Source organism: Zygotorulaspora mrakii, chromosome 5, assembly GCF_013402915.1.
Source record: "Zygotorulaspora mrakii chromosome 5, complete sequence".
NCBI classification, from domain to species: domain Eukaryota; kingdom Fungi; phylum Ascomycota; class Saccharomycetes; order Saccharomycetales; family Saccharomycetaceae; genus Zygotorulaspora; species Zygotorulaspora mrakii.
In genome coordinates, this window is record NC_050723.1 from 644,632 (window position 1) to 670,554 (window position 25,923).

At 39.3% G+C, this 25,923-nt stretch overlaps 13 protein-coding genes across 13 annotated transcripts; 8 read left to right on the top strand and 5 right to left on the bottom strand.

Annotated features, from left to right (window-relative positions):
- Positions 1–42: 42 nt before the first annotated feature.
- OPI10 (Opi10p) lies at positions 43–762 on the bottom strand (the record flags this gene model as incomplete). The annotated part of the gene is made up of 1 exon (XM_037289051.1): positions 43–762. The coding sequence occupies one exon, from the start codon at positions 760–762 to the stop codon at positions 43–45; it is 720 nt and encodes a 239-aa protein (XP_037144946.1).
- A 240-nt stretch (positions 763–1,002) lies between these two features.
- Positions 1,003–2,718, bottom strand: MSE1 (glutamate--tRNA ligase MSE1; the record flags this gene model as incomplete). Its single annotated transcript, XM_037289052.1, has 1 exon — positions 1,003–2,718. One exon carries the CDS (start codon positions 2,716–2,718, stop codon positions 1,003–1,005), a length of 1,716 nt encoding a protein of 571 aa, XP_037144947.1.
- Positions 2,719–2,805: 87 nt separating this feature from the next.
- On the bottom strand, positions 2,806–6,105 carry SMC5 (DNA repair ATPase SMC5; the record flags this gene model as incomplete). Its single annotated transcript, XM_037289053.1, has 1 exon — positions 2,806–6,105. One exon carries the CDS (start codon positions 6,103–6,105, stop codon positions 2,806–2,808), a length of 3,300 nt encoding a protein of 1,099 aa, XP_037144948.1.
- Positions 6,106–6,509: 404 nt separating this feature from the next.
- SWC3 (Swc3p) lies at positions 6,510–8,513 on the top strand (the record flags this gene model as incomplete). The annotated part of the gene is made up of 1 exon (XM_037289054.1): positions 6,510–8,513. One exon carries the CDS (start codon positions 6,510–6,512, stop codon positions 8,511–8,513), a length of 2,004 nt encoding a protein of 667 aa, XP_037144949.1.
- A 22-nt stretch (positions 8,514–8,535) lies between these two features.
- Positions 8,536–9,900, bottom strand: MDM10 (Mdm10p; the record flags this gene model as incomplete). The annotated part of the gene is made up of 1 exon (XM_037289055.1): positions 8,536–9,900. One exon carries the CDS (start codon positions 9,898–9,900, stop codon positions 8,536–8,538), a length of 1,365 nt encoding a protein of 454 aa, XP_037144950.1.
- A 103-nt stretch (positions 9,901–10,003) lies between these two features.
- On the top strand, positions 10,004–10,945 carry SPO7 (Nem1-Spo7 phosphatase regulatory subunit SPO7; the record flags this gene model as incomplete). The annotated part of the gene is made up of 1 exon (XM_037289056.1): positions 10,004–10,945. The coding sequence occupies one exon, from the start codon at positions 10,004–10,006 to the stop codon at positions 10,943–10,945; it is 942 nt and encodes a 313-aa protein (XP_037144951.1).
- Positions 10,946–13,254: 2,309 nt separating this feature from the next.
- HG535_0E03090 (uncharacterized protein) lies at positions 13,255–14,970 on the top strand (the record flags this gene model as incomplete). Its single annotated transcript, XM_037289057.1, has 1 exon — positions 13,255–14,970. One exon carries the CDS (start codon positions 13,255–13,257, stop codon positions 14,968–14,970), a length of 1,716 nt encoding a protein of 571 aa, XP_037144952.1.
- Positions 14,971–15,433: 463 nt separating this feature from the next.
- On the top strand, positions 15,434–16,174 carry IAT4 (Iat4p; the record flags this gene model as incomplete). Its single annotated transcript, XM_037289058.1, has 1 exon — positions 15,434–16,174. The coding sequence occupies one exon, from the start codon at positions 15,434–15,436 to the stop codon at positions 16,172–16,174; it is 741 nt and encodes a 246-aa protein (XP_037144953.1).
- A 1,711-nt stretch (positions 16,175–17,885) lies between these two features.
- On the top strand, positions 17,886–18,344 carry RRN10 (Rrn10p; the record flags this gene model as incomplete). Its single annotated transcript, XM_037289059.1, has 1 exon — positions 17,886–18,344. The coding sequence occupies one exon, from the start codon at positions 17,886–17,888 to the stop codon at positions 18,342–18,344; it is 459 nt and encodes a 152-aa protein (XP_037144954.1).
- A 232-nt stretch (positions 18,345–18,576) lies between these two features.
- NCL1 (tRNA (cytosine-C5-)-methyltransferase) lies at positions 18,577–20,595 on the top strand (the record flags this gene model as incomplete). The annotated part of the gene is made up of 1 exon (XM_037289060.1): positions 18,577–20,595. The coding sequence occupies one exon, from the start codon at positions 18,577–18,579 to the stop codon at positions 20,593–20,595; it is 2,019 nt and encodes a 672-aa protein (XP_037144955.1).
- A 95-nt stretch (positions 20,596–20,690) lies between these two features.
- MCM2 (MCM DNA helicase complex subunit MCM2) lies at positions 20,691–23,315 on the bottom strand (the record flags this gene model as incomplete). The annotated part of the gene is made up of 1 exon (XM_037289061.1): positions 20,691–23,315. One exon carries the CDS (start codon positions 23,313–23,315, stop codon positions 20,691–20,693), a length of 2,625 nt encoding a protein of 874 aa, XP_037144956.1.
- A 325-nt stretch (positions 23,316–23,640) lies between these two features.
- HG535_0E03140 (uncharacterized protein) lies at positions 23,641–24,723 on the top strand (the record flags this gene model as incomplete). The annotated part of the gene is made up of 1 exon (XM_037289062.1): positions 23,641–24,723. The coding sequence occupies one exon, from the start codon at positions 23,641–23,643 to the stop codon at positions 24,721–24,723; it is 1,083 nt and encodes a 360-aa protein (XP_037144957.1).
- Positions 24,724–24,979: 256 nt separating this feature from the next.
- Positions 24,980–25,696, top strand: HG535_0E03150 (uncharacterized protein; the record flags this gene model as incomplete). The annotated part of the gene is made up of 1 exon (XM_037289063.1): positions 24,980–25,696. The coding sequence occupies one exon, from the start codon at positions 24,980–24,982 to the stop codon at positions 25,694–25,696; it is 717 nt and encodes a 238-aa protein (XP_037144958.1).
- Positions 25,697–25,923: the final 227 nt, after the last annotated feature.

Here is a 25,923-nt window from a genome sequence, read left to right on the forward strand (position 1 = left end):
TCGCACATTACTGACAGTTATATAGAGTAGTACACATACAAATTAGTTACTTGTCACTTCATCAAGGAATGATCCATCATTCGCCAGTCTAGCTTTGAACTTGTCCCACCATGTATCAAATCTCTTGATGGAAACGTTACCTGCGTTATCCAGGAAGCCAGATAAATAGTTGTAGGCGTGCTGTACGATTTTTGCTGCGAGTTCCTGTGTTAACTTTGGGTATGCCGATGCTAATTGGCCAACAGTTCCGATAGTCCCGGCCATGCCGGGTCTCGACAATACCAGTGAAGAATTGTTTGTCTTTGCTGACTGTTGCTGTACCTTCCATTCTTGAATCTTGAGCATTCCTTGATCTCGAGGTTCAATAGATATGCCAATGATAAGTTCCGATATATTGTGAGTACCAGGGATGTTCGTATCTGCAACGCTGTCATCCATATCTATTTCACCCAGCCCATCTCCGTAACTGCTTCCCCACGGCTGGGAAATACCAGAGGTAGGTAGCTTCACTTTGAATATTGCACTTGGTTTTTCGTTTCCCAAATATCCAAATAGTTGAAAATCCTCCGTGGGAGTTAGCTTAAAATATACAGTTGCGATGAAATTATCAGGAAATGTGACATTGGGCAAAATGAAAAGGGTTATGTGAGAGTATGATTTTGGTTTAGTAGATGAAAGCACAATAGTATGTTGTAATCCATTTGAATTAGGGACTTCTGTAGATAATTGTAAAGGGTTCCCGGAGGCTATAGCTGCAAACATGGCATCAGATACAAAACTGAGCGTCTGAAAGTTTATTTATCTGCGGGTATCGAATTACTACAGATAAAAAGGACTGTAAATTGCAACTTGAGATCTTTCTTTTTAAGTACCCTTGTTACTCTTTTTTCGCAGAATTGATCCATAATGTTCACGAAGCGTCTCGAAGAACACCGGTAGCATGTGACTGTAAAGCATAGTGACAAACAATATTATATCTATAAGTATTTTATTTACAGGTCTCTAAAGCTCTTTTATCTGTTCCAAGTATCGCACAGCATCTGATAATCTTGTATTGGCCTCATCTGGACCAATTATGTTGATGAGGGTGGCCATCTTTGCACCTGAATGGGATCCTGCTAGTGCAAATCTCAAAGACTCGAATATTGTCTTTTTAACAAAGCCCTTCTCCTTAGCTATTTGCTTGATCAATTCATCAATATTTGAAGTATCAATGTTCCCACGTAAGGCTTCCAAAATTGATATTATTTCACGCTTTTCATGCGTTTTAATGAAGTTTTCGCAGATTGGATTTTCCAGATAGTTAGGCTTTCGGAAGAAAAAGTAAAAAGTGCCATTGAAATCGTTGATAGTTGTCAATGCCTGCCCACAATTTACCAAAATCTGTTTGATTTTATGGTGCGTCACTTCTTCCCCTGTGAATTCTTCCTTTGCGTGAAAATAAACCTGCTCCGTGATTTTATCAAGCGTACTCGGATTTTTCAATTTCTGTTGCAAGTAATGTTTGTTAAAAAACCATAGTTTCTTGTCGTCTACTTTAGCGTTACCCTTCGTCAGATAGTTGAGATTGAACATTTTTTCGAAATCGGCTAATGAGAAGCATTCGTGATTCGCCGAGGCTAATACCCTTGGAGGAGACCAGCCAAAAAGAACACAGAAGTTCACTAACGCCTCTGGGAGCACACCTTTCTTCTTCATGCTTAAAACGGAGGAGTCACCTTTTCTTTTACTCAACTTTTTTTCATCTGTTGATGTTAGCAAAGGAATATGGATAAATTTTGGTGGTGTCCATCCTAATGCATTGTAAAGTGCTATATGTTTTTGGGTTGATGGCAACCATTCCTCTCCTCTAATAACGTGTGTGATCTTCATTAAATGATCATCAATCACGTTGGCAAAATGATAAGTAGGCAGATTATCTGACTTGACAAGTATGGGGTCATCGTATCTGATGTCGTTTTTGTTAACCTGAGGTTGAATATTTATTTCACCGTGCAATAAATCTTCAAAAAAGGGATAGTGATCCGGTGCTTTCATTCTTACAGTAAAAGGTGACTTTTCCTTCAAATTTCTAGCAATTTCCTCCTCAGATAGGTGTGCACAATGTCTGTCATAGCTAACTGTTGTCGGAGGTTGCAGAAGCCTTGCAGAATCTCTAAGATCATCCAACCTTTTTTTCGAACAAAAACATCTATACGCGTGTCCTGACTCAAGTAACCCGTCAATATACCTTCTATAGATGTCGGTTCTATCACTTTGCCTGTAAGGTCCATATTTACCACTGCTGACCCCTGGCCCTTCATCGTACTCTATCCCACACCATTGTAGAGATTCATATATATTGTGTTCAGCTCCCTCGACCAATCTCTTTTGATCAGTATCTTCCAATCTAAGAAGAAACTGCCCACCTGCATTTTTGGCCAGCAAATAATTGTATAATGCGGTTCTCAATGAGCCAATATGCAGCATACCAGTTGGTGATGGTGCAAACCTTGTCCTCACTGGTCCGGCAGGATGAACATTCTTCACGGGCTTCTTCGATAGAATGGACTTACCAGACAAAATTCCAGCACCCTTGTTAGGTCGTAGAGAAGTGGAATAGAGGACTTTCACCACCAATTTCATTCTTGCGAAAGAGCCAACATAAAGGCTTTTCATGGATAGATTATTGTTTGACTCTTGTGGAAATATGTACTCTTTTTTCCGCTCACAACGCATGGAAAAGGAAATGAATAGACTCCAATACAGGATTTGGAAAACAAGAGAAAACAGTATCAATCGATCAAGGTTATTTTATATAGTAATTTAGAATACATATCGTGAAGTTTGACCGAAATTGACCATTTCAGGACGTTCAACAGGATCGGGTATCCAGGGACCTGCCATAACGCAGTGGATTCTCATATTTTCGTCGTAATGTAAGTCAGTAAGCAATTTTGGTGTGATCAAAAAATATTGTGAGGTGTTCTCAGCACAGGCGTTTTCCACTATGCATTTGTGCATAATTCTCTCATTTCGGGAGTCCATACCTTGGTTAATCTCGTCTACAACTCTGAATGGTGCATTTGCAAATTCTTGTAAGGCAATCATGTACAGGACAGTTGAAACGGCTCTTTCACCACCAGATTGTGCGTGAGAATCCAATTTTTTCAGTACAGCGTTATCTCTAAACTTAACCATAATTTCGAGCTTCCAATCTGAGATTAAATGAGGTTTGTCTAGCTGTATAGCGCCTGCGCTTCCCACGTTATTGAACAGCTGAGAAAACCGAGCAGAAATTTTGGCGGTCATATCATCAAGTCTCGGCTCCAATACAACAAAGTGACGATGAAATTCTTGTTTAACTTCGTTCAGTTCTTGAAGTTGGGTTGGTATTATATCCTCCAAACGCTTAAGTTCCCTTTCTACTTCTTCAAGAATTGTGATCGCCGATTCATCATGGTTTTCCGTCGCAATCTCGGATTCTAACCTGTCAACCATGCTTTGTATGAACTGTAAATTAAAATTATGTGATTTCTCGTATTCTTCTGCGTATTCGTTAAGCTTTTCCTTTGTTTCGTCACTGTATGAGTTTATTTGCCGTATCCACTCTCGATATTCAGCCGTTTTTCTCGTATCTTTCAAAATCCTCTTCTTTTCATTGTACTCCAAAGTTAGCTCATTCTCTCGCTGGGAATAATGACTAAAAACATCCCTCATGGACATATCAATATTTTTCGAGTCAAAATGACGTAGCTCGGAAAGAATGTGTTCTCTTTGGTAGTGGCTCAATTTTTCGGCAAGTTCTATAACCTTTTGTATGCCCTCCATCTCAGTTGCAATCAATTGTGCAATTTCTTCTTCAACAGCTTGAATTTTATGCGATACATCCTTTTTCAACTTACTTCCAAGCTGTTTAATATCGGCATCTAGTTGGATAATTTCATTTTTCTTCATAGTATATTTTTGACGAACCATATTCAAAGAATGAGCTTCTTTGGCCAAGGAATTCTGTTCTATTTGATTATTCGACACTTTCTGTTTGTATCGATTTTTTTCCAGTGCAAGGCCATCCAATTTAGCCTTTCCATTCTCAATTCGAGACTGAAGCTGAGATATATCGGAATTTGTGCGCTTTAAGTGTTCCTCTGAGATCACTGATGCTTGATAAAAGTTGGTATCCTTGACATTTGAGTCAACCATGAATACCTGCTTCCTACCATAAAGTGATCTTTTAATATCAACAACCTTGTTCCCATGGATCATTCTTTTGAACAAAAGACGTCCATTTTTATCTGGGCTTGTCAATGAACTGAGTTGGGCAGGACTTAATTCCCGGCGAGATATTGGAATTGTATGAATTTTGCTAAACTGACATAACATTTGAATGACATTACGATCTCCACTAACAAAATTGGAGAGGTAATCTTCAAAGCCCAATTCACGTAGTCTAGGTATTTGAATAGGCTGATTAGAGTCGTAGTTAGAAAGTTCCCTGAGATTGACCTTGAATCTTTGCAAAATCTCATCTGCATACTTCTCGTATGCATCCGAATCTGTTACGGTAAAAGCTTTACATGTATTGTAGTCAACACATTGGGCCAAATATGCTGCAATTTTAGGATTGCCGACAGAAATTGACATAATGGGAGGTTCCAAAACCTTGTTGGCCATCTCGGGTCTGCTTCGAATATAAAGAACTGCCTTTTTAACTTCCAATAAATCTCTGCTTTGGTCAAGAACACTTATTCTGTCGCTACCCTGTAAGGACCTTTGCCTATTTTCGATCTGTCTCGTTAACGTGCCTACTTCATGGCTTATGGCTGTTCCTTTGCTATCAAGTTCCATAATAAGATCTCGAATATCTGTTTCCCGTTTGATTAACTCTTTTCTCTGAAAAGATATCTCATCCAACCTGCTTGAGTCTGGACTTTCCATTTGAGATAACTCCTTCTCAGCTGTTTCTAGGCGGGTTTTCGTCTTCAAAATTTCTGACTTCAAAATATTCGTCCTGTCTCGATAATACTTATTTTGACTTCTCTTCTTCTCGATATTCTCCCTCATCAGTTCCAATTGGTCGACATTTTGTTTGTACTTTTCCTTACCTCGATTCATGTCCTCTATTTTTTTATCAATCTTATCTTGCAAACTATCACTGTTCTTCTCTACTTCTTTTTGAACAATGCTAAATGGCTTTTTTTCTTTCAATAGTGCCTTAAGGTTAGCCTTTGCTTCTTCATAGTCTCTCTTATATGCTTGAGACTTAACTTTGTGATCTTTCACCTTAACATAAGGTAATAATTGCACATGAATTTCGATTTCCCTTTTTTTCCTCTCATATTCTTTGAAAGCCCTCACAGATTCATCCAATTTCTGACGTTTTTCCTTTAGAGTATCCACTCTTTTATTGTTGTTCTCCAATTCTTTTTGAGTATTTAATTGAAGGGTCTGGAATTGCTTCGATTGATTCAAGACAGCAATCAAATCACAATCGATGGATCTTATTGTTTCAACTAAAAGTTTATCTGATTTCAACCGAGCGAATTCTTCAACTCTCTCTTGCGATAAAAACTGACACAAATTGTCTAATTGGATGTTCAGTTGCAAGATCAAAGATTTGATGGTGGACTCTGACACGCCTATACCATTGATAAAATATTCGGATTTCGTTTTAAGTCGGCTCATTATACGTTTTATCACTATAACTTCATCCCCAGGCTCTACTGCAGCGATTTGCTTTACAATTGGTGAGTTCTTTAGCGTGATCTCAACACTTCCACTGTCCTCTCCATTCTTAATATAGTCTGAAACCTTTTTGCTACGGCCAATATACTCAGGCTTTCCCGCAAGTCCCAAACATACTGCACAGACAAACGTTGATTTACCTGATCCATTTGGACCGATAATCATGTTTAAAGATGGTGAAAGATTGAATTCAGTGAGTGTGTAAGTGACAAAATTCTCAAGCTTCATTTTAACTAGAGAACCCGGTCGGAATTGCTCATGATCAATGTTTCCAATTTTAAGCCTTTTGTTATGAGAAACTGTTTTGGCCGCTTGATCATCGACACGTAAATCTTGCTCATCTCGTCGCACATGGCAATGTAGATCCATAGTCGACACCATACTTCTATTAAAAAAATGAAATCTGTACTCCAAATTCTATGGCTCGGTAATCAAATGATTATAAAACCTTTTTGTGCTGATTCGGTTTGATTAAAATGTGGATTGATTTATTTCAAGCTTTAAGTGCCCATGCGTATAGCGATTATTAAAGCGCAGAGTGTTGAAAAACCAATGTCAACTGCTCCCGAATTAAAAGAAACTGAAAGATTTAAGAACGAGAGTGACAATCTTCCCTCAAAGAAACTGAAAAGACATCTGATCGTTTTTCGATTTGGTCTAGGCGAGCCCAGTCCTTTTTTTGAATGCAATCATATTAGCAAGCAATCGAAAAAGATTAAAAACAGTCGAATAGTTAAAAGGATCAAGAAACTGTAACATAACCGCCTTGTGCACCTCCATTCGAAATGCCAGTTGTACTGAGATCGAAAGTGAAATCTGAGACGGACACAATCGAAGATGAAGTACCGCGCTCGTCAAGAAAGCCAGTGGGCAGAAGGCAACGTAAGCGAAGAAGAGAAGACAACGAAGATGCCAGTGACTCAGTGGTATCAGATGAGGAGAGTGCCCACTACTCTAGAAGTTTGGGCAATAGCAGGCCTTTTGAAATAGTAGCAGACTTACCATGCAGCTTAGAGAGCGCACAGTATTCTGCTTTGACTCACCCTTTGTCCGTGAAGGATTCGGCTGTTCTCTATGACTCCTTAGTGAGATCTAGAAAGACTTGGGTTCATGGCGAAATGTTTGACTTATACTTTACGAAGACAGCTAAGCCTCCCAAGGAGTCGACACCAACTAAACCGGATGGCTCACCAAAGGGAATGATAATGCAAGTGCGCGACAAGATGCAAAAGATGTGTGATTGTATAATGTTTGGAGGGCCTCACACATTTCCAATACGGCTCTTCATTCTGAAGAATGATGAAATTGAGCAGAAATGGCAGGAAGAACAAGATACGAAGAAGAAGGAGAAAGAGGAGAAAAGGAAGAGGGAGCAGGATGAAAAAAAGAGAAGAATAGAACAGAAGAAGCAGCAACAACTTCTTAGAAAGCAGGAAAGGGAGAAAATGATACAGCTACAGAAAGAGAATAAAGCAAAAGCCAAAATGGAGCAAGAACATCTGAAATTGAAAAGAAAAGAAGAGCTGAGGAAGGAAAAAGAAGAAAACAAAAAGGTTAAAAAAAATAGCAGTGGCTCTAATAGACAGCCGCACACTTCTTTGCATCGTGTCAAACAAAATTCATCAAATTCTCAATCCGTAACAGATCCAAAGATGATAGCAAATCTAAACTTGATGGCTCAAAGAGATCCCAAATTGAACTCTCTAATGGCTTCTGTTGCTAAGGGGGATGCAACGCTTGACCAAGTGGAAGAATTTAAAAAATTCATTGAAATTGCCAAAAAGTCACCGCCGCCACCAGGCTGGAACCCTCCATTATCAACGAAAGGGAGCCAAGGTACCACAGAAAAAGTATCAGTTAATAAGACAGTTCAACCAACCGAGCACACGATGTCTTCCGCACAGCCCAAGAAACTCTTGGTGGAGAAAAGCTCAGAAAATACTGAGCAATCGAACGAGAACATTGCTGCTTCCAAAGAAAAGTTCAATAAATCAAACGAAAAGATCAAAGCTTTCAATGAAAAGACTGATGAATCAAGAGAGAAAATTAATGAACCAAAGGCGGCTACTGATGAACGAATGGAGACGACTGATGAATTGGAGAAGAAAAGCAAAAAAGATGCTGATATAGCAGCAGAGAGACATCGTGTTGCCTCAGGAAACCGTCGCAGAGTCAAAAAAGAAACTGAATTAGATACCAAACCTGTCAGCACTCTCTCACCTGAACTCAACGAAGAGGATAAAAGTATGCAACTAACTGCGTTTCAGCAAAAGTATGTTGAAGGAGCGCAACTGATTTTGGAGTATCAAGAATACACGCATTCCAGATATATGCTTCCAAAAAATGCAATCATTGAGTATGTAGAGACTACGGGCGATTTCATTATTTCATGGATAATGGTACACAATATTAAAGAGATAGCGCGATATAAGTCTAAGAGACTGAGAGAGCTTTGCAAGGAATTTAAAACAGAGGAGGAAATTGCAAGGGTAAAGAGCGAATTCAACATTTATTTACAAAAAAATTGCCCAAGACCTCTATATTCTCCGATGACAGTCAAAATTTCAGGTATCCACAGAAAATTTGTGCCCATTGTACTAAACAGCGTAGACTCCTTAGAAAAGACCCAGAAGGAGATGGAATCTATAATGGACATTGGTACGCGACTCTCCGGTTACAATTTATGGTATCAACTGGATGCGTACGATGACAAAATGCTCGCTGAGAATCTGCGGGTCGGATTGAATGAACACGAACAAGAATTGAAGATTAGAAAACCTAAAAAGTAGTCAAAATTCAAATGATCGAAGTTTATGTTGCATACTGCAACTGAAGACCGAATTTCACAGGATATATAGAAAGTTTTTGATTTTGAGATAATGGATCTTGTATACTGCTTGCCATATCAGTTTTGCGTAATTCTGTACCTGCAGATAATAAAAATCCTTTAAATTTACCTTCCCATAGAGCTTTTAAATTCTTATCTTTTAGCGAGAAGCTAAACTTCCATACACTTGTGAAATCTGAGTTATTGATTAGTTTTGTAAATTGCTGAATTGTATATTTTTCCTCATCCATTTTTCTCAAAGATGTGCTGAATGTAGCAGCTAGATCACTAAGAATCTGTTCACGTTGCTTATCATTTGTTTTTATAGTGGCTAAGTTGTTGAAATGACTCGCATTTGGTGCGGTTAGATGATGATACATAAGGCTTTCTCCTTTGCTCACTGATTCTGACTCGGAATTGGCAGGTAAATTACTCGGTGAATTATTAGTTTCGTTCCTACTGCGTTTCCAGAACTCGCAACCAAATGATAAATTGGATTCTATTGAATATAGATTGAAATCATATTTGACACCAAATGTTGTGTTTGAACTGCTTTTGGCAGAATAAGTTGAAGATAGATGGCCAAATAGTGGATTCCATGTGAAAGTCAACGTTAAAGGTCTTCCTGTATTAGGAGAATGTGTACAGTACCGTAAAGTGGTTGAGCAGCCTGGGCTCAAAGTAATAAGACCTAGCCACAATTCACCCCCAATAGATAAGGATGAGTTATTGTACAAAGACATATTGGTTTTTGATGGAACACCTAAAAAATTGTGCAAACATCGATATCCACATAAAAAATCGTTTGTAGAAAAGATAGCTTCCTGTGAATTTCTTCCCGTATCTCGCTGCCAATAGCATGTCAATATGTTGTAGTCTTTAAAGCTGCTTAAGCACTTTAACGTCAGCTGTGTATATCGATTGAGTCTTTTAACAATCATCGCTTCCAGATTTGAGTTAGGAAAATAAATCTTGCCGTAATACAGAGACTTTGGAGTCGTTGGTTTTATGTCATCAAATTTATGGTTGTAGAATGGTTGTAGATACTTATAAGTTTGTGCAGCATCTTGTAGATAAATTGAAGTTGAAGATTGAACTATTTTATCTAGATTTTCTGCATCAGTGTACAAATATGTCAGAGAACCATTCAATATCTTTTGCGTTGATACTCTCAAAGTATTGAATGTATAGGGTGTTGTTGCACCGGACACTTGAAACTCGAATGCTGTTGGAATGTTGAAATTCAATAAAGCTTGGGAGGTAGCGGTAATGTTAGCATAACTGTTATCACAATTCCAATTGGTACTTTGCTCAAAAGATCGTAATATGTGGTGCATGTAATCTAGCATTACTCAATTATCCAATGTGGTCGTATGCCTTCCTGTTCTAATTATTGACTTTATATTTTTTTTATCCTCGATACAACAGTTATTATTACGGAACGATGAATCAATGAACATTCTAATTAGAGAGAATTGCAACCATCCACAAAAGATAACTAGCCGAGCCATTGGCAATTACTTTGAGGCACTATATGATTCTTCAGATCCAGAAAAGGAGATGGATCTAGAACAACCAGTTGTAAGGTTAGAAAGTGTCGACAAGGGAAGTGTTGAATTTTCGAAAAGTTCTAACTCACCAATTCATAGTGGATTCAACTCTCCAACCGCTAGAAGATTGAGCAATAACAGCAGCCAGAGAAGGAGATCAAATAGCCGAAATTCCAGAACATCTAGTGGCCGCAACGTGAAAAGTTCGAATGATATATCATCCTCTTCGAAGATCTTCAGAAATCTACTAATACTAGAGGATGATCTAAGAAAGCAAGCACACAGGCAGAAAGTACTCAAATGGCAGTTTACAATTTTCCTTTCCTGCCTAATGGGGGTCGCTGGGTTTGCATTTTATGAATTGTATTTCACCAATGAATCTGTCAAAGGTTTTTACAGGTTCATTTTACAATTCACACTACTATTTATCACTATAACAGTTTCACTTTTCCATTTAAGTGGCGAATATAAGAGAACTATCATAATTCCTCGAAGGTTCTTCACATCCACCAATAAAGGAATTAGACAATTTAATGTAAAATTAGTAAAAGTGCACTCCTCATGGAATGAAAAGTTTACCGATTTCATAAGATTCACCAGTAGAAAAGTCGCCCATCTAAATATTTATATGCTAACATGTGTGTTACGGTTAAGCCAGGAGAATATGTGTGTCAAGTTTTGGAGAAGCGTCACTATACGATCACAACCTCGCATTGGCGCTGTGGACGTCAAACTGATGTTACATCCGAAAGCTTTCGGCGCTGAGATCAGAGAGGGCTGGGAAATTTATCGAGACGAATTTTGGGCAAGAGAGGGCTCGCGAAGACGTAAGCAGACCATATGATAGAAGCTTATTATGTATTTATATTTGAGAAATCGAGCGAGTGTGAGAAATATATCAGTGTAGGGGTTCTGAATGGTTATCTTTATTTGTTTCTTTCACTATAAATCAGATGCACACATTGTGGCGACCATTTTTTCATCATATTTTCTCACTTTCTCTCTTGCAAGGAAATTTAACTTTCTAACCACGCCTGTGGACCGAAAGTCGAAATTCACTGCATCTCATGTAATATTCAAAAGAGTATATGAAAATTGGCTAGCGCAATAAAAAACTAACTATCATTTTTATTGTAAGTATGTGTGAAGAAGGATAGTCTTGCAAAATTTTCAATCAATTTGAATGTTCATGTATTATTGTAGATTTGTTGCGAGCATCCTCGTATTCAATGACTAGTTTCTTGGATGGGTAAGCGGCACCGTTTTACAAATCTTATATTTATATCAAACATCGGCGGCTAGCTTGGAGCTAACTACTATCTTATATATAGCTTTTCGAATAACTTACATGAACCATATTAATTATCATACACTATTCGACCGACCGCTCATCAATTTGAGTGACCGCTGCCGGACTTTCTCTCCAGTAGTTGAGGAACAAGGAACGGAGCCATAGAAACGAAAAATAGATGTTATAGAGACACTGGCTGTTATGAATCAGATAGGGTCATGAACCCCCAAAAATATTCACATCATAGCTCCGAAACAGTGCTCTTATATCCAAAGTTGCCAAAAAGCTCGTCAAAATGTTAGGATTATGATAGGTCAACAATAATTCTGTTTTGAAGAGGATATCGTCATTTCTTTGTTGAAAAGATTTGTAATTTATAAATTTTGTATCCATGAGCGTGGAATATTGAGTATAATACCTTTTGCATGTACTCGTGTCTCAAGAAAGCGCTGAGTTACCGCAAACATTCGGAAAACAATGTACATCTCACGATAACGGTGCACCTATTCTCCTTATCACATATATTGTATTGACAAACTAACTTCAAAAAGCGTTTGGAACAGTTTTGAGTTTAATAAATCCTTTTCTGTGTAGGAAAACATTTACAAGATGATTCCAAGAATATGTAGCCCTATTGATTACATTTCTGTGAACCACCGGAGCAATATTTGAGACATGAACTTACATCACGGAACAATTCACAGCTGAATATATTTATTGAACGGCACAAGACCGTGTTGGAGTGGGAAGACAATCAAGGTTGAACACTCCCTCTACTGTGGCATAAATTAACATTTTCAGAGGAATGCTGAGCTGCAGTTTAGCATTGAAGATGTATACGTGGTACCCACATCTTAAAGCCAGAAGATGATAATGACATAGCAAGAGTTTTTCGTGGCGAGGATTGGACGCTTTGTATTCTCAATTTTTTCGCACTTGACTAATCTTCAAACGCAGCCCAGACAGCTAGTTAGATCAACGGAAAGAAATATTGGCTTTTTGAACTGCAAATATCTCTTCGACACATATCATGGGTTTATCTTGACGCTATTGAAAGACCTTAGGAACTGAAGAGAAAACTTGATTTCAAGTAACGAATGAGGTCTGGTAAAGAGTTATTGCCCCCTCAGTATGTGCTTTAGAATTTCTATACTGCTAGGATTTCAATGCTGGTGCTTCAGTTCCCGTGAAAGTTAATTAAATTGCATGTTTTAAGCAGATCCCCGAGTGCGCACATAACAATAGCGAACACCTGCTTGAAAAATCTCCGTCATTATTATTGATAATGATTGTGATAATGTTAATAAAGCAACGAAGGAAATGCCCATCAAGGATAGATAGCTTTGGCTACCATGTGCAAAGGGTTCACTGGCTCAATGCTGGTTTTCAGGCATCCCAAAAAACATGACTCCAATATTTGCTGTAAAAGTGCTACAGATCTGGAACTCAACCGCTTGGCGGATCCATTGTGATTCAATTTAATCGCTATGCGTTGTCATTGTCTAATCAGTGTGCAAATTGCTCCCATATCTTTCTATTCGCGACAGCGCGATTCTCGATGATAAGCATGAAACGACGCAAGGGAGAATGCACAAAAAACAAACCGCGATTAAGGTGAAAAATAACGAAATCAACTCCGATTTGTGCTTTATCAAAAATTTTTGGAGAAGTGCCACTCAATGAAAGGTAGGGCATTTGTCACATTGACTGAAGGATGGCATGATGAGAAAAACCAGTTTACTTCAGCCATATAAATATATAAAACTAACCAATTTTGATGATAAGAGGTGGTGCTTTTTAACCTGGTTGTTTACCTTGTAATTTTTGAATTCTGTGAGAAAATAATTACACTTACAGGATCAATGTCATCGAGCAAAAAGGAAACAATATCTATATCGCCCGTCGCAAGTATTCGTAATGGGGAGTCGATACAGATGTACTCATCATCTCCTAATATACGTACAGTTCGGTCCGCAACTGGTGCCGGTGAAGTAAACTATATCAATGCGATAACGTCTTCAACTGATAATCAGCTCTTAGCAGAAATTGGCTATAAGCAAGAGTTAAAACGTCAGTTTTCCACACTTCAAGTTTTTGGAATATCCTTCTCCATCATGGGTCTTTTACCGTCTATTGCCAGTGTGCTCAATGGTGGTTTAAGTGGCGGCACAGTCTCCCTAGTATGGGGCTGGTTTATAGCTGGTATTTTTATTTTACTTGTTGGTATCACTATGGCCGAAAATGCAAGTTCAATACCAACCGCTGGGGGACTTTACTATTGGACCTATCATTATGCGCCTGTTGGATATAAAGCTGCGATTTCATATGTGATTGGTATTGGTAATTCGCTAGCCTTGGCTGCAAGCGTTTGTTCTATAGACTATGGGTTTGCGGAAGAGGTTTTAGCCGCGGTAGTTGTATCTAAAGATGGAGATTTCAACGTAACAAATGGCAAGCTTTACGGTGTTTTCGCTGGCGCTGTGATAGTCAATATTTTTTTTACTTGCGTGGCATCAGGGTGGTTAGCAAAATTACAAACTTTGAGTATTGTATCTAATTGTTTCATCATTGTGCTGTTTATTATAGTCTTACCTATTGGAACAAAAATTAATCGTGGAGGATTTAATGATGGCTCCTTTATATTTGGAGAATGGGAAAATATGAGCGATTGGAACAATGGCTGGCAATTTTGTTTAGCAGGGTTTATGCCAATTGTTTGGACAGTCAGTTCATTCGATTCATGTGTTCATCAATCTGAAGAGGCGAAGGATGCTGCTAAAGCTGTGCCGATAGGAATTATTGGGTCTATTTCCATTTGCTGGGTGTTGGGATGGGTAATCAACATTGTTATTGTAGCCTGTTGCGATCCTAACTTGAATAATGTTGTCAACACCAGTTATCCACTAGGGATGGCCCAAGTACTATATGATTCATTGGGGAAACGCTGGACGATCGCGTTCTTGGCAATGATGGCATTTTGTCAGTTTTTAATGGGTGCTTCAATGCTGACAGCTGTTTCAAGACAAGTTTGGGCTTTTGCTCGTGATAATGGTATGCCCTTCTCTAATTACATAAAGAAGGTGGATAAAAAATTAAGTGTACCATACAATGCAGTTGCATTCAGTGGTGCTCTGTCTCTAGTTTTAGGCCTACTATGTCTAATCAATGAAATTGCTGCCGACGCATTATTCAGTTTATCTATTGCCGGTAACTACCTAGCTTGGTGTGCACCAACGTTTTTGAGGTTGACATGGGGCAGAGATGTTTTCAGACCTGGCCCCTTTTATTTAGGAGACATTCTTTCCCCTGTGTTAAACTGGATCAGTATTGTTTTCCAACTCTTTATTATCGTTTTGACCATGTTCCCAGCAACACAACATGGCATAGATGCAACCACAATGAATTACTCATGTGTGATCGGGCCAGGCACCTGGGTGTTGTCTTTGATATACTACTTAGTGTACAAGAAAAAGGATTACCACGGTCCGGTTTCAAATTTGACCGACGAAGAGTTTGCTGAGGAGGTCGGTTCTGATGTTATCGATGAGATTTTATCTCATCCAGTCAAAAGTATCTAATTAGTTACGTATAGAAGTTTTACGGCTTTCTGCTCTATTAATAGAATGATATGATAATATCTACTATGTGAACGGGTTTCCGATGTCCAACGAATACGGCGCGTTTCCTAAGGTTCCTGAATACAAGTCCGTTACTGCTGCGGGGCTATTGTTCTTCTATTCCTTCGTTTTTGAATCTGCTTTCTTCGTATAGCTTATCAGTCCTAAAAAGGTGAATAGAAGCGAGAACGTTTTTGCGGCACCGCGATTAGCAGCAGCTTTATGGTAATCGCGGTGTCAGATCGGGTTTCAAAGCGCCCAAACTGCCAAACGGGTCATCAGGATATGTCCAAGGGCGGCGGCATTCTTTGCATCAAGAGATGAGGCAGTTATTATCTTAATTTTGAATATATAAGTCTTGACTCTTTGAAATAACATTGATGCCATACCAGTCACATGGGATTCGACTAAGCCAATTATTATAATGTTAAATACGATATCAGTTACAGCGGCAACTCAGAATTGCCACGAAGCAAATGGATGCATCGAAGGAGTGAAAAGTCACTCAAGGACTGTCGTTCCTCTTAATAAAGTCAGCAGCGTCGAGCGTGCGTCCGAAACATTATTCAGGGCATTTGCAAAATCCACAGCAAACGACTATCTTTTGAAAAAGTTCTCCAGGATCCCACTCAATGAGAATGTGTCGCGTACTAGGTTCAACGCAATGATTTACTACTACACGAGCTGGTTTCACGACCTGGGTGGCGAAGTCGTTGAAGCTAACGATTACGATGCGGTTGGAATTTGGTCACTCCCAGGAAGGCATCTGCCAGCCACTCTCAGCGAGGATCCAAAGTTTAACAAAACTTTTTTCGAAGACCTCGATAAGAGGAAATACGAAGTCATTCCGCCGGGAATGGGATACTACTATCTGTTTATGGTGGGCAAAGACCCTTCACAGCCAAAAGTTCGCGGTTCTGTGAAGACTATGCTAAATCACTACAAGGAAAGGGCAGATAAGGACAACTGTGCAATTGTTCTGGAAGCCATATCCGAACATGCAAGATCTGTCTACGAATACTTTGGCTTCAAAGTTTACTTGACATTTAAATATGGGGAATCAGAAGTCAACACCCAGGGAGTCCTAGACCTCAATGGCGAGGGCTTCACAGGTTACCTGATGCTGTATCATAAAGACGCCCAGAACGTGTTTCGCAACTGCTGAAAGACGGAATGAAGCAGACCAAGAGCTATGCAGTGCTAAACTGTATTTTCTTAGAAGACGTGAGGTAATCAAAGAGAGAGTCAAGAGAGAGTCAAGAGAGAGTCCAAAAACGCGTCTCGTTTTTCCTGGCCGGAATGGAATATTGTTGAAATATAAATCGAGATTGTAAGATATATTAAAGAGATGACTTATAAGCATCAGAAATAAGACAATTGGTCTGTAAAACAAAATAAACGAAGTCAGATGAAACCCTAACAGAATGTCAATCGATACTGGAAAGATATCGGTTGACAGTCTATCGCGAGACGTTTACAACTCAGGAGTCTGACTACGAAGGAGTCTATGGCATGGAACAAGAAATAACACTTGTACCGTGGATTCTATGGGACTAGAAATGGTGTGGTGACGATGAAAATTCCTCATTCGTCGTCCTCTCTTATGGTTCGATAGGTGCAAAATGTTAGGTATAAATATTGACGTGTCTTCTAGATATTAATGCAAGCTCAAGTAGTTTTTTCTCAATTCATGATATAAAAAATCAAGGACATATATATCTCTAAAATTGAATATCATAGTATTATCATCAATGTCAAACCAAATTACTATCAATAAATCCGAAGAAAACATTCTTTCCAAATATCTGGCTTGTCCTAGCGCTACGTTTACATCATGGATGGAGCACACCAAAACAAGTTATGTATCGTCGTGCTATGTTCAACAAGTCGACAGCAAGTCTGCCGTAAGTCTACAACAAGTCTATAACAAGTCTACCATAATTTTGCAATAAGTTCACAGCAAGTCTGCAAATAGTGTATATAGTTTCTCTCGAAAGAAAATTATTTGCATATGTTCCTATGGTTAACAATACTCCGTCAATTATCCGTACATTATCTGTCAATCTGCGGCCTAGCCAAGCTAGTTCCGTCATATTCCGGGAAGAGAACTATCCTTCAAAGGAAACTCTCTACTCACAAAAATATAACTACCTACGGCACAAATGTTTCTTATATAATGACATGCAGCACATGGCAGATGTCATGGCTCCAACCCTTCAGCTGTAATGGCCGTTAATAGTGGAACAGGACACCTTGGGATTTCTGGCTTGGGAACGAAACTTCCTTGCAGCCGGACGTAGGTTTAGCACGCCATCGTCCAATGTGACGTGGCAAGGAAGCCGTTTACGGCTTTCGCACTACGCGCCATCCGATCAACCGTCTTTCTTCTTTCGTTCTAATTGTCCATTGCGGGGTACTTCTCCGGAAGTCCCCGAGGTGAGGAGGAAGAACTCTAAATTAGTGTCCCGATTTTACCAATTAATCGATCCTAGCGGGGTTATTTTAACGTGCGCTACTGCAGCGAAGTGAGAAATCCTTCGTACAAGTTAATTGCAAGCGTGGCAAAGTAGTCAAGGATTATCTGCTGGGGCTGTTGCCATGGCAGAGGTCTCGTTTGTATCGCTGTAGGGGAGTTTCATCCAGCGTCGGCACAAACGACCCGTTACGGAGGCGGTCGGGATTGCACATAGATTTAGAGTGGAAGTACAATTAAGGGGATTAGTCCCCTAAACTTGGGCGGTGGTTGTGGTATTTACCCACTTTCACGAGTTCGATTTTCGAGGGGTGTTTGAACCACGATAAAATATTTTTTTGTTTGTTTTTATTTGCCACTCGAGCAACATGACACAAAGATAGAGAGCCAAGAGGTAAAAAAGATGGATTATACGGTCTATGAAGCATGCAGTGATAGAATTATAGACTCAGACAATCGGGTGGTGAGCGCAGACGAAGTGCTGGCTCAGAAAGTTGGCGAGCTGGTGCCCATCCCGTTCAAAACCCGGGAAGATCTGGAAATTGCATCTGCGCAAGACCGCAAGGATGGATTGTTTGAAGGTGAATTGGTGCCACGGATGGATCTGCGCGTGCTGCATTACTTTGGCACACAGCTGGTTTTGCAGAAGTATCCCCATCTTGTAGGTGCTTTTGACGAGACTAGTCTTATTGCGTTGGGGCTGGTGGTGGAAAAATGGGTGAAGGATAGCATTGTCTCGAAGGATGAGGTAGACAGAAAGAGGGGCGACGACGAGGAGACGGGGAATCTGGGCATAGGCGTCGGTCCCTCGCAGGTGATTTGCAAAAAGGTAGACTACAGGCACTCGCCATCGAATATATGACTCGAGCTGGTACCGTGTGACGTGACGGCGGCTCGGTTCTGTTTTTCTTCTGATGGCATCGCGCGTCGTGAAGTACGGGGCGCTATTCTCTTTTTTCTCATTTTTGGTAATGGGCATCTGGAAAATTTTCAGAGATGTCAAGCACCTTGAGTTGAACTGTAAAAGACGTTTGGGTGCGTTCTACGGATTCAAGCTCTTCTAAGAAGTGTGTCAAAGCAAGATCAAGGTCGCGATGGGTAAAAGAAGGAATTTCAAGAAAAATGGTAAGAAAACGTTCGGGGCTCGTGACGATTCGAGAGCCCAGAAGAATTGGTCTGATTTAGTAAAGGAAAATGAAAACTGGGAGAAGTATTATAGAGATCTGGCACTCTTCCCAAGTGAGCAGTGGGATGAATTCAAGAAGACCTGTCAAGCACCATTACCGCTGACTTTCCGTATCACTGGCTCAAGGGCACACGCTCAGGAGATCTTGGAAATGTTCAAAGAAAGACACCTACCAAATCTAACAAATGTCGAATTTGAAAATGAAATTTTAAAGGCACCAATGGAACTACCGTGGTATCCTGATCATTTGGCTTGGCAATTGGACGTTCCAAAGACGGTTATAAGGAAAAATGAACAGTTCGCGAAAACTCAAAGATTTTTAGTTGTTGAAAATGCAGTAGGCAATATTTCGAGACAAGAAGCAGTCTCTATGATTCCGCCAATTGTGCTGGAAGTTGAGCCTCATCATACAGTACTGGATATGTGTGCAGCTCCGGGTTCTAAAACGGCCCAAATGATTGAAGCACTTCATAAGAATATAGATGAGCCAACCGGGTTTATTGTTGCTAATGATGCTGATTCAAAAAGATCTCATATGTTAGTACATCAATTAAAAAGATTAAATAGTGCAAATTTGATGGTTGTCAATCATGATGCACAATTTTTCCCAAGGATCAAAATCGGTAGTAATAATGGTACGAATAATTTCTTAAAATTTGATAGAATCCTTTGTGATGTCCCTTGTTCAGGTGATGGTACCATGAGAAAAAATGTCAACGTTTGGAAGAATTGGACTCCACAAGGTGCCCTTGGTTTACATACCGTCCAGTTGAATATTTTACTCAGAGGTTTGAATCTTTTGCAATCTGGTGGTAGATTAGTTTACTCAACTTGTTCAATGAATCCAATTGAAAATGAAGCGGTGGTTGCTGAAGCATTGAGAAGATGGGGTGATAAAGTCAAATTGGTTAATTGTGACGAAAAACTATCTGGTTTAATTAGGTCACAGGGGATTTCTAGTTGGCCTGTAATTGATAGAACAATGACTGCAAAGACAAAAGAGGATGAATCTGTTGTTAAAAGCTGGTTCCCACCAACGGAAGAAGAATCAAAAAATTTCCAGCTGCAGAATTGCATTAGAGTTTATCCACATCAACAAAATACTGGTGGCTTCTTCATTACAGTTTTTGAAAAATTAGAAGAAAAAATAAGCAGCAGTGCTAATGAAGAACCTCAACCAAAACGTGTTAAGTTAGAAATCAATGAAACAGGTGCCTCAGCGGAAAAGAAAGAAAGATTACCCCGTGATGCAAATGAAGAGCCGTTTGTATTCATAGATCCGCAACATGAAGCATTAAAAACATGTTGGGGCTTTTATGGTATCGATGACAAATTTGATAAAGATACTTGTTTGGTGCGTAACGCTACCGGTGAACCAACAAGAGTTGTATATACAGTTAGCCCATCATTAAAGGAGATCATAAAAGCCAATGAAGATAGACTAAAGATAATTTATTCCGGTGTGAAATTATTTGTTTCTCAAAGAAGTGATATCGAATGTTCATGGAGAATTCAAAGTGAAGCGTTACCAATAATGAAACATCATATGTCTTCAAATAGAATTGTCGATACAAATTTGGATTTATTGAAACTATTGCTCGTCGAATCTTTCCCATCCTTTGATTCCATTAAATCTCAAGGTATTGATGATCAATTTGTTAGTCAAATGATAGAATTGAGTTCAGGTTGTGCATTTATTAGTGTGAATAGAAAAGCTGAAGACAAAGAAAACTTATTTTTACCTGTATGGAAGGGTAGTAGGTGTGTTAATTTGATGGTTTGTAAAGAGGACACACATGAATTACTCTATAGAATTTTCAACATTGAATCTTCTGCAAAGGATAAATCAAAAGATAATGTCGAAAAGAAAGATTCTAAAGAAGAAGCCCAAGAAGAAGAGAAAGAAGACAACGAAAATGTGAAATAAAAGAAACTAAGCCCTCACTTGTATATTATAGTAATTTTTTCGTCATTATTACAAATTGAATTAATTTAATACTTTTACATTTTACTATGTAGCTTTCATTGCTGTTGAAGGCCCAACGTATATATTGCAAATGATCTTTGCAATTGTCTACGTACACTAATCTTTTGAGCTTCAACAAATGAATCAACAACAACCTTTATAGCTCTATCCAAATCCCAGGACGAAACAAATTCAGATAATCTCATCTTAGCAAAGGATTCAGCAATTCTTAATATTGACTCCAGATGACGAACAGTAATTGGAAAAGATCCCGTCGTAACACTTTCCCTTCGTAAATCAGCATAAACTCTACTAACTTTATTCATATCCATTTGGTGCAATTTGGGATATACTTTTATCCTCGAATAATGTATATATTTCATCAAGAGTTCCTGCGGTATAGGAGAAACTTCTTCCTCTTTTTTCCTCTGTCTCTCCAATCTTTTTTGTCTTGACGATTGTCGTGCTGCAGCTTCGTCAACCTCTTCATCAAGCGGCTCGTCAATTTCTTCTGCATTTTTATTTTCCTCACTTTCAGGCTCATTATCAGGATGCGACCTGATATGCGAGTCAACTACAAAAGTTGCCAGTCTTTCATCTGCTTCTTCGTCGACCAAGTCTCTCACAACACAAAGAATATCAAATCTGGAAAGAATAGGCTCTGTCAAGCTTATATTTTGAGCTAAAGGTAATGTTGAATTATACCGGCCACCGTTTGGATTTGCGGCTGCTATGATAGAACAACGAGCCTGAAGAGTGGTAACAATACCTGCTTTGGAAATGGATATACTCTGTTGCTCCATCGCTTCGTGGATAGAAGTACGATCCTGATCATTCATTTTATCGAATTCGTCAATTAAACAGACACCTTTATCAGCCAACACAAGGGCACCACCTTCAAGAGTCCATTCTTTCGTTATAGGATCTTTCCTGACAGAGGCAGTTAAACCCACAGCAGATGCACCTTGACCAGTTGCAAAGACTGCTCTATGAGCCGTCTTCTCAACATATTTCAAAATCTGTGATTTAGCTGTACCAGGATCACCTAATAACAGAACGTTTATATCACCACGAATCGAATGCTTACCATTAACATTTTTTGGGACACCACTAAATAGGGAGCATGCAATTGCCGTTTTAATATCCCTGTGACCGTAAATTGAAGGCGCCATAGATGAGATAATCTTATCTATAATACCGCGATCTCTAGACATTTTTCTAAATTCTCTCTCTTCCTCTTCGGTCCACCCGAAAACGTCCAAGCCTTCTTCATCGCCACTTGTCATGCCACCTTCCCTCCTTTTTACTGAGTTGGCCTCGATGATAGTAGCGAAAACCGGAAACCCATTTTTGGCATTCAAGTTACCGTCGTAGTTGTTTTTGTAAATACCAGTAACTTCAACTTCTTCACCTGGCTTTGATACATCAACTAGGTCAGCAAGCAGTATAACTTCTCTATGTCTTGGTAATCTCCCCGCAGGGACAGTACCTGGGGCTTCTTGTAAGGTAATTCTCTGGTAATTACGATAGAGAGTTTTTTCACCATTAAGACTGAATGGACCTTTTGATTTACAGTTGGTGCAAAAGGATATCTTAATTTCATCGTTTGAATCCTGAAAGAATGGACCTAATACTGACCCACATTTCAAACAGTTGAATTTAACATACTTTAATTGCGGAAAAACACCAGTTCTCCTAGTCACAACACCAGTGACACGAACTAAAGAGTTCAAATTGTGTTCACGTAATTCTCTCAAATTGTGTATAGTTGGAAAATCAGAAATTCTGACATGTATTTCGGAATGGATACGAGCGTATTCAGGATAGTGTAGCTCCGTTGCCTCCATCGCTACGAGATCGAAAATTTTGAGCATCTCACTTGGACATTTAGCCAGAAATAAGGCCAATATAGCTTTTGACTCAGCTAGATGTCGATAATTAACTTCCAGGGATTCAGAATTCATTTCACCAAGCACTCTTATACGTGCACCGTATACAGATCGACCAGTTTCATCGGTGTATTCTAGCAAAAATGATTTCAATTCTCTTGCAATAGTTCTTGATACATTGGGTTGCGTTATCCACTCTGAATAACTATTCGCCTTCACGTTGCTTAAGGATTCTAACGTTAATTCTTCTGCCAAAGGATCAATTTCCATATCACTGAGCAGATCTTCATCACTATTCATTCCGTCGTCATATTTTCTTCTACGGCGACGCTTTTGGATTGGTAGTCCCATTCCATCTAATTGAGCTGCTCCTGCATCCTCATCATCGTCATCCATATATGCGGAATTCTTAAGAAGCCTATCTCTTTCGTTCAAATGAGCATCAACACGTCTGCGCTGGTCTAAAGAGAGCTCTTCCTGTGCTTCTTCGTCGAGGCCTTCAACATCATACCTATCTTTCTCCGGATCATCGCCATAGTCAGCGTACATATCATCACCCATTAAGTCAACCTCATTCATCTGCTCTTCGAGTTCTTCGAGGTCAGGGTTCTCATCGATTTCATCATCTTCGCCTTCTGGATTAGCCATATCTTCTTCTATAGGTGAGCCAATCGGAGACGAAACTGGATCAAACGACCTCTCAGGAACATGCTGAGGTGAAGATGGTGGTAATCTTTCATCGTCGTCCGAGCCTTCATTGTCCTCACGTCTACGCCTTCTGCTATCTGACATCGTCGATTAACCTCGGTGGGTATGATATTTTTACCAAGCACTCGAGCTCAATCAATCCTTATTATAGGCCCGATTCCTGGAGCTAGTTTTCAGATTTAATTTAATCTAAGTACGCGATATTCGCACTTTATTGAAGTTCCCATAATAGGAATAGATATCAAAGTTCCAACTTTTCTATCGATTTTAAACAGTCACGTGGCCCAAAGGCAGCAGACCAGTAAATGGTCTACACATTTCAGAGACATTAGGAAATAACACTTGTCACCACATATAGAACATTAAAGAAAGCTTTAGTGAAACTCTCTTGTCGTTAACTCTTCGCCAAATGTCTGATATTAGTGCCTCAGAGTATGTTTCGCGGCAAGAAGAGCTTAACGACGAGGCAAGGCAGGTGATGCCTTGGGATGCTTCAAAATGCACGTATGAAATGGGAGCTCTCAAGCAACAGGTTTTTGCTTGTCGGACACATAATGTTGGCATATGCTATTCATGCGCCATACAATGTCACACAAAATGTGACCTAGTTGAACTGTTCACAAAGAGAGGGTTTACCTGTGAATGCGGAACAGAAAAGGATTCGAACATCGATGCAAACAATATTCGCTGCCAGTTACGTAAGAACACTGAGGCGGATATCCCTTCTTCAACAAACAGATATGGCCATAACTTTGATGGAAGGTTTTGCTCGTGCGATGAAGAGTACGACCCTGAGAGCAATGTAGTGATGTTACAATGTCTTTTGGGAACCGAATGCAATGAGGACTGGTACCATGATCATTGTATATTGGGCAACGAAGCAGGGCCATGTAAGAAAATTGAAGCGTCTAACTCAGAGTGTCTTACTGAAGGGTTTCCCCCATTGGAATCCTTTGATGGTTTAATTTGCTGGAAATGTATCAAAAGACATCATTCAGTATTTCAAAGAATGATCTCACACCCTCTATCGGAGAAAATCATTGAACAAGTGGTGCCTCGTAATGGTACCAATGAATCATCGAATAAATCTAATGTACGCAAAAGGAATATTGACCAGGTTGACAGTGTTCTGACTCCAACAGTGGATTATTCTATCCTTTTGAAACCTGGTTACTCTAAGCATTTTAAAGAAATCAAAGAAGCATGTTCGAAAGATGATAAACTATTCATCTTTTTCGAATCGCTGGCACCATTTTTGCTCGAAGACGAGCATGTGTACGAGCCACCCATAGATGTCGATGATGATAGGGACACCGACGATTTGCTTCATAACATACTGCAAAATGATTTTGATAGGGGGCAGGCGATAGCTGGAATATCCGCCTTGAATGCCTTGAAGTCCCGTTTAACCGATTTTTTGAAGCCATTTGCTGAAAGTGGTCAGGTCGTTAAGGAAGACGACATAAAAAGGTTTTTCGTTGGAAGAGAATAAATCTTGGGTTAGGCAGGCTTTTATCCCAAAATTCCCTTTCATTGAGAGATACATCCTTCGCATGATTGTTATCCTCCTTTCTTTTGCTATTGAAGGAGCTTATTTCAGAGTATGTACAACTGTGCTTTCTTTTTGCGTGCGAAAGCGCTGTTAGCCGCCCAGCTTATTTAACGGTGTCGCTATAGAACTTGGCGTCACTCGAAGTAAGATACATGTAGCAGGAGATTCTTAATACTTTCAACCAAATATTCGTGCAATGACAAAAAAGCTCTCTCCGAAGCAGTTTTTCGCAGATTGCAGCCTTATTCATAACAATAATTACGATTACACAAACTCCGTCTATAATGGAAGCCAGAGTCCATTCACGTATATGTGTCCGAAGCATGGGTTCAAAGTCCAAATAGCCAACAGTCATCGTTTGGGTTTCGGTTGCATGGATTGTGGAAGGGACAGGAGTGCCCAAAGACGAACACTAGGAACATCACAATTTGTCATGCTCTCAAAACTTGGCCAAAAATCTGACTATGATTATTCTGAGTCTAACTATACTCATTCGCACGGAAGAGTGAAAATAAAGTGTAGAACTCATGGAGACTTTTATCAAATTGCAAGCTGCCATTTACGTGGCTCCGGATGTCAGAAATGCTATTACACATCAAAGCTCGAGCCCAAACTGTGTTTGAAGAGTAGCAGTAAGAAACAAAATGGAATATGTGATAAGCGTGAGTGCTCAAGCAAAATCGAATGTACTACTGACCAAAGGAACAAATTTGTTTTTGTGATGAATTTTGAGCCAAAAATGAATCATCGTTCATGCTACTCGATTACAAAATTGAAGAAAATGAAAAATGTGAAGAAGTATGATATTATTATTGTAAAATTCTTTCAAAATGAAAAAGTTGGACGCCTAAAGGAGCATTACGTTCAATTTGAAGATATTAATGTATGTACAAAATTGAAATTGCGCAAATAATTCAATGATGGATATATATTCGATGATGTAACGTTAGGTTATAATTCGGAGTACTATTCCCAGGTCTAACAATTTTATAAAAAGCAGAATATTTGGGTTTTTTTGCGTTTGAAAAAACGAGCACCGTTGTAGTTGTATAATCATATGGCCACATTAATATAGAAAATGACTGCTTATTTACAGATTTTTTTTTTAATACATATTGGAACAGGGACTGCCATGCATAT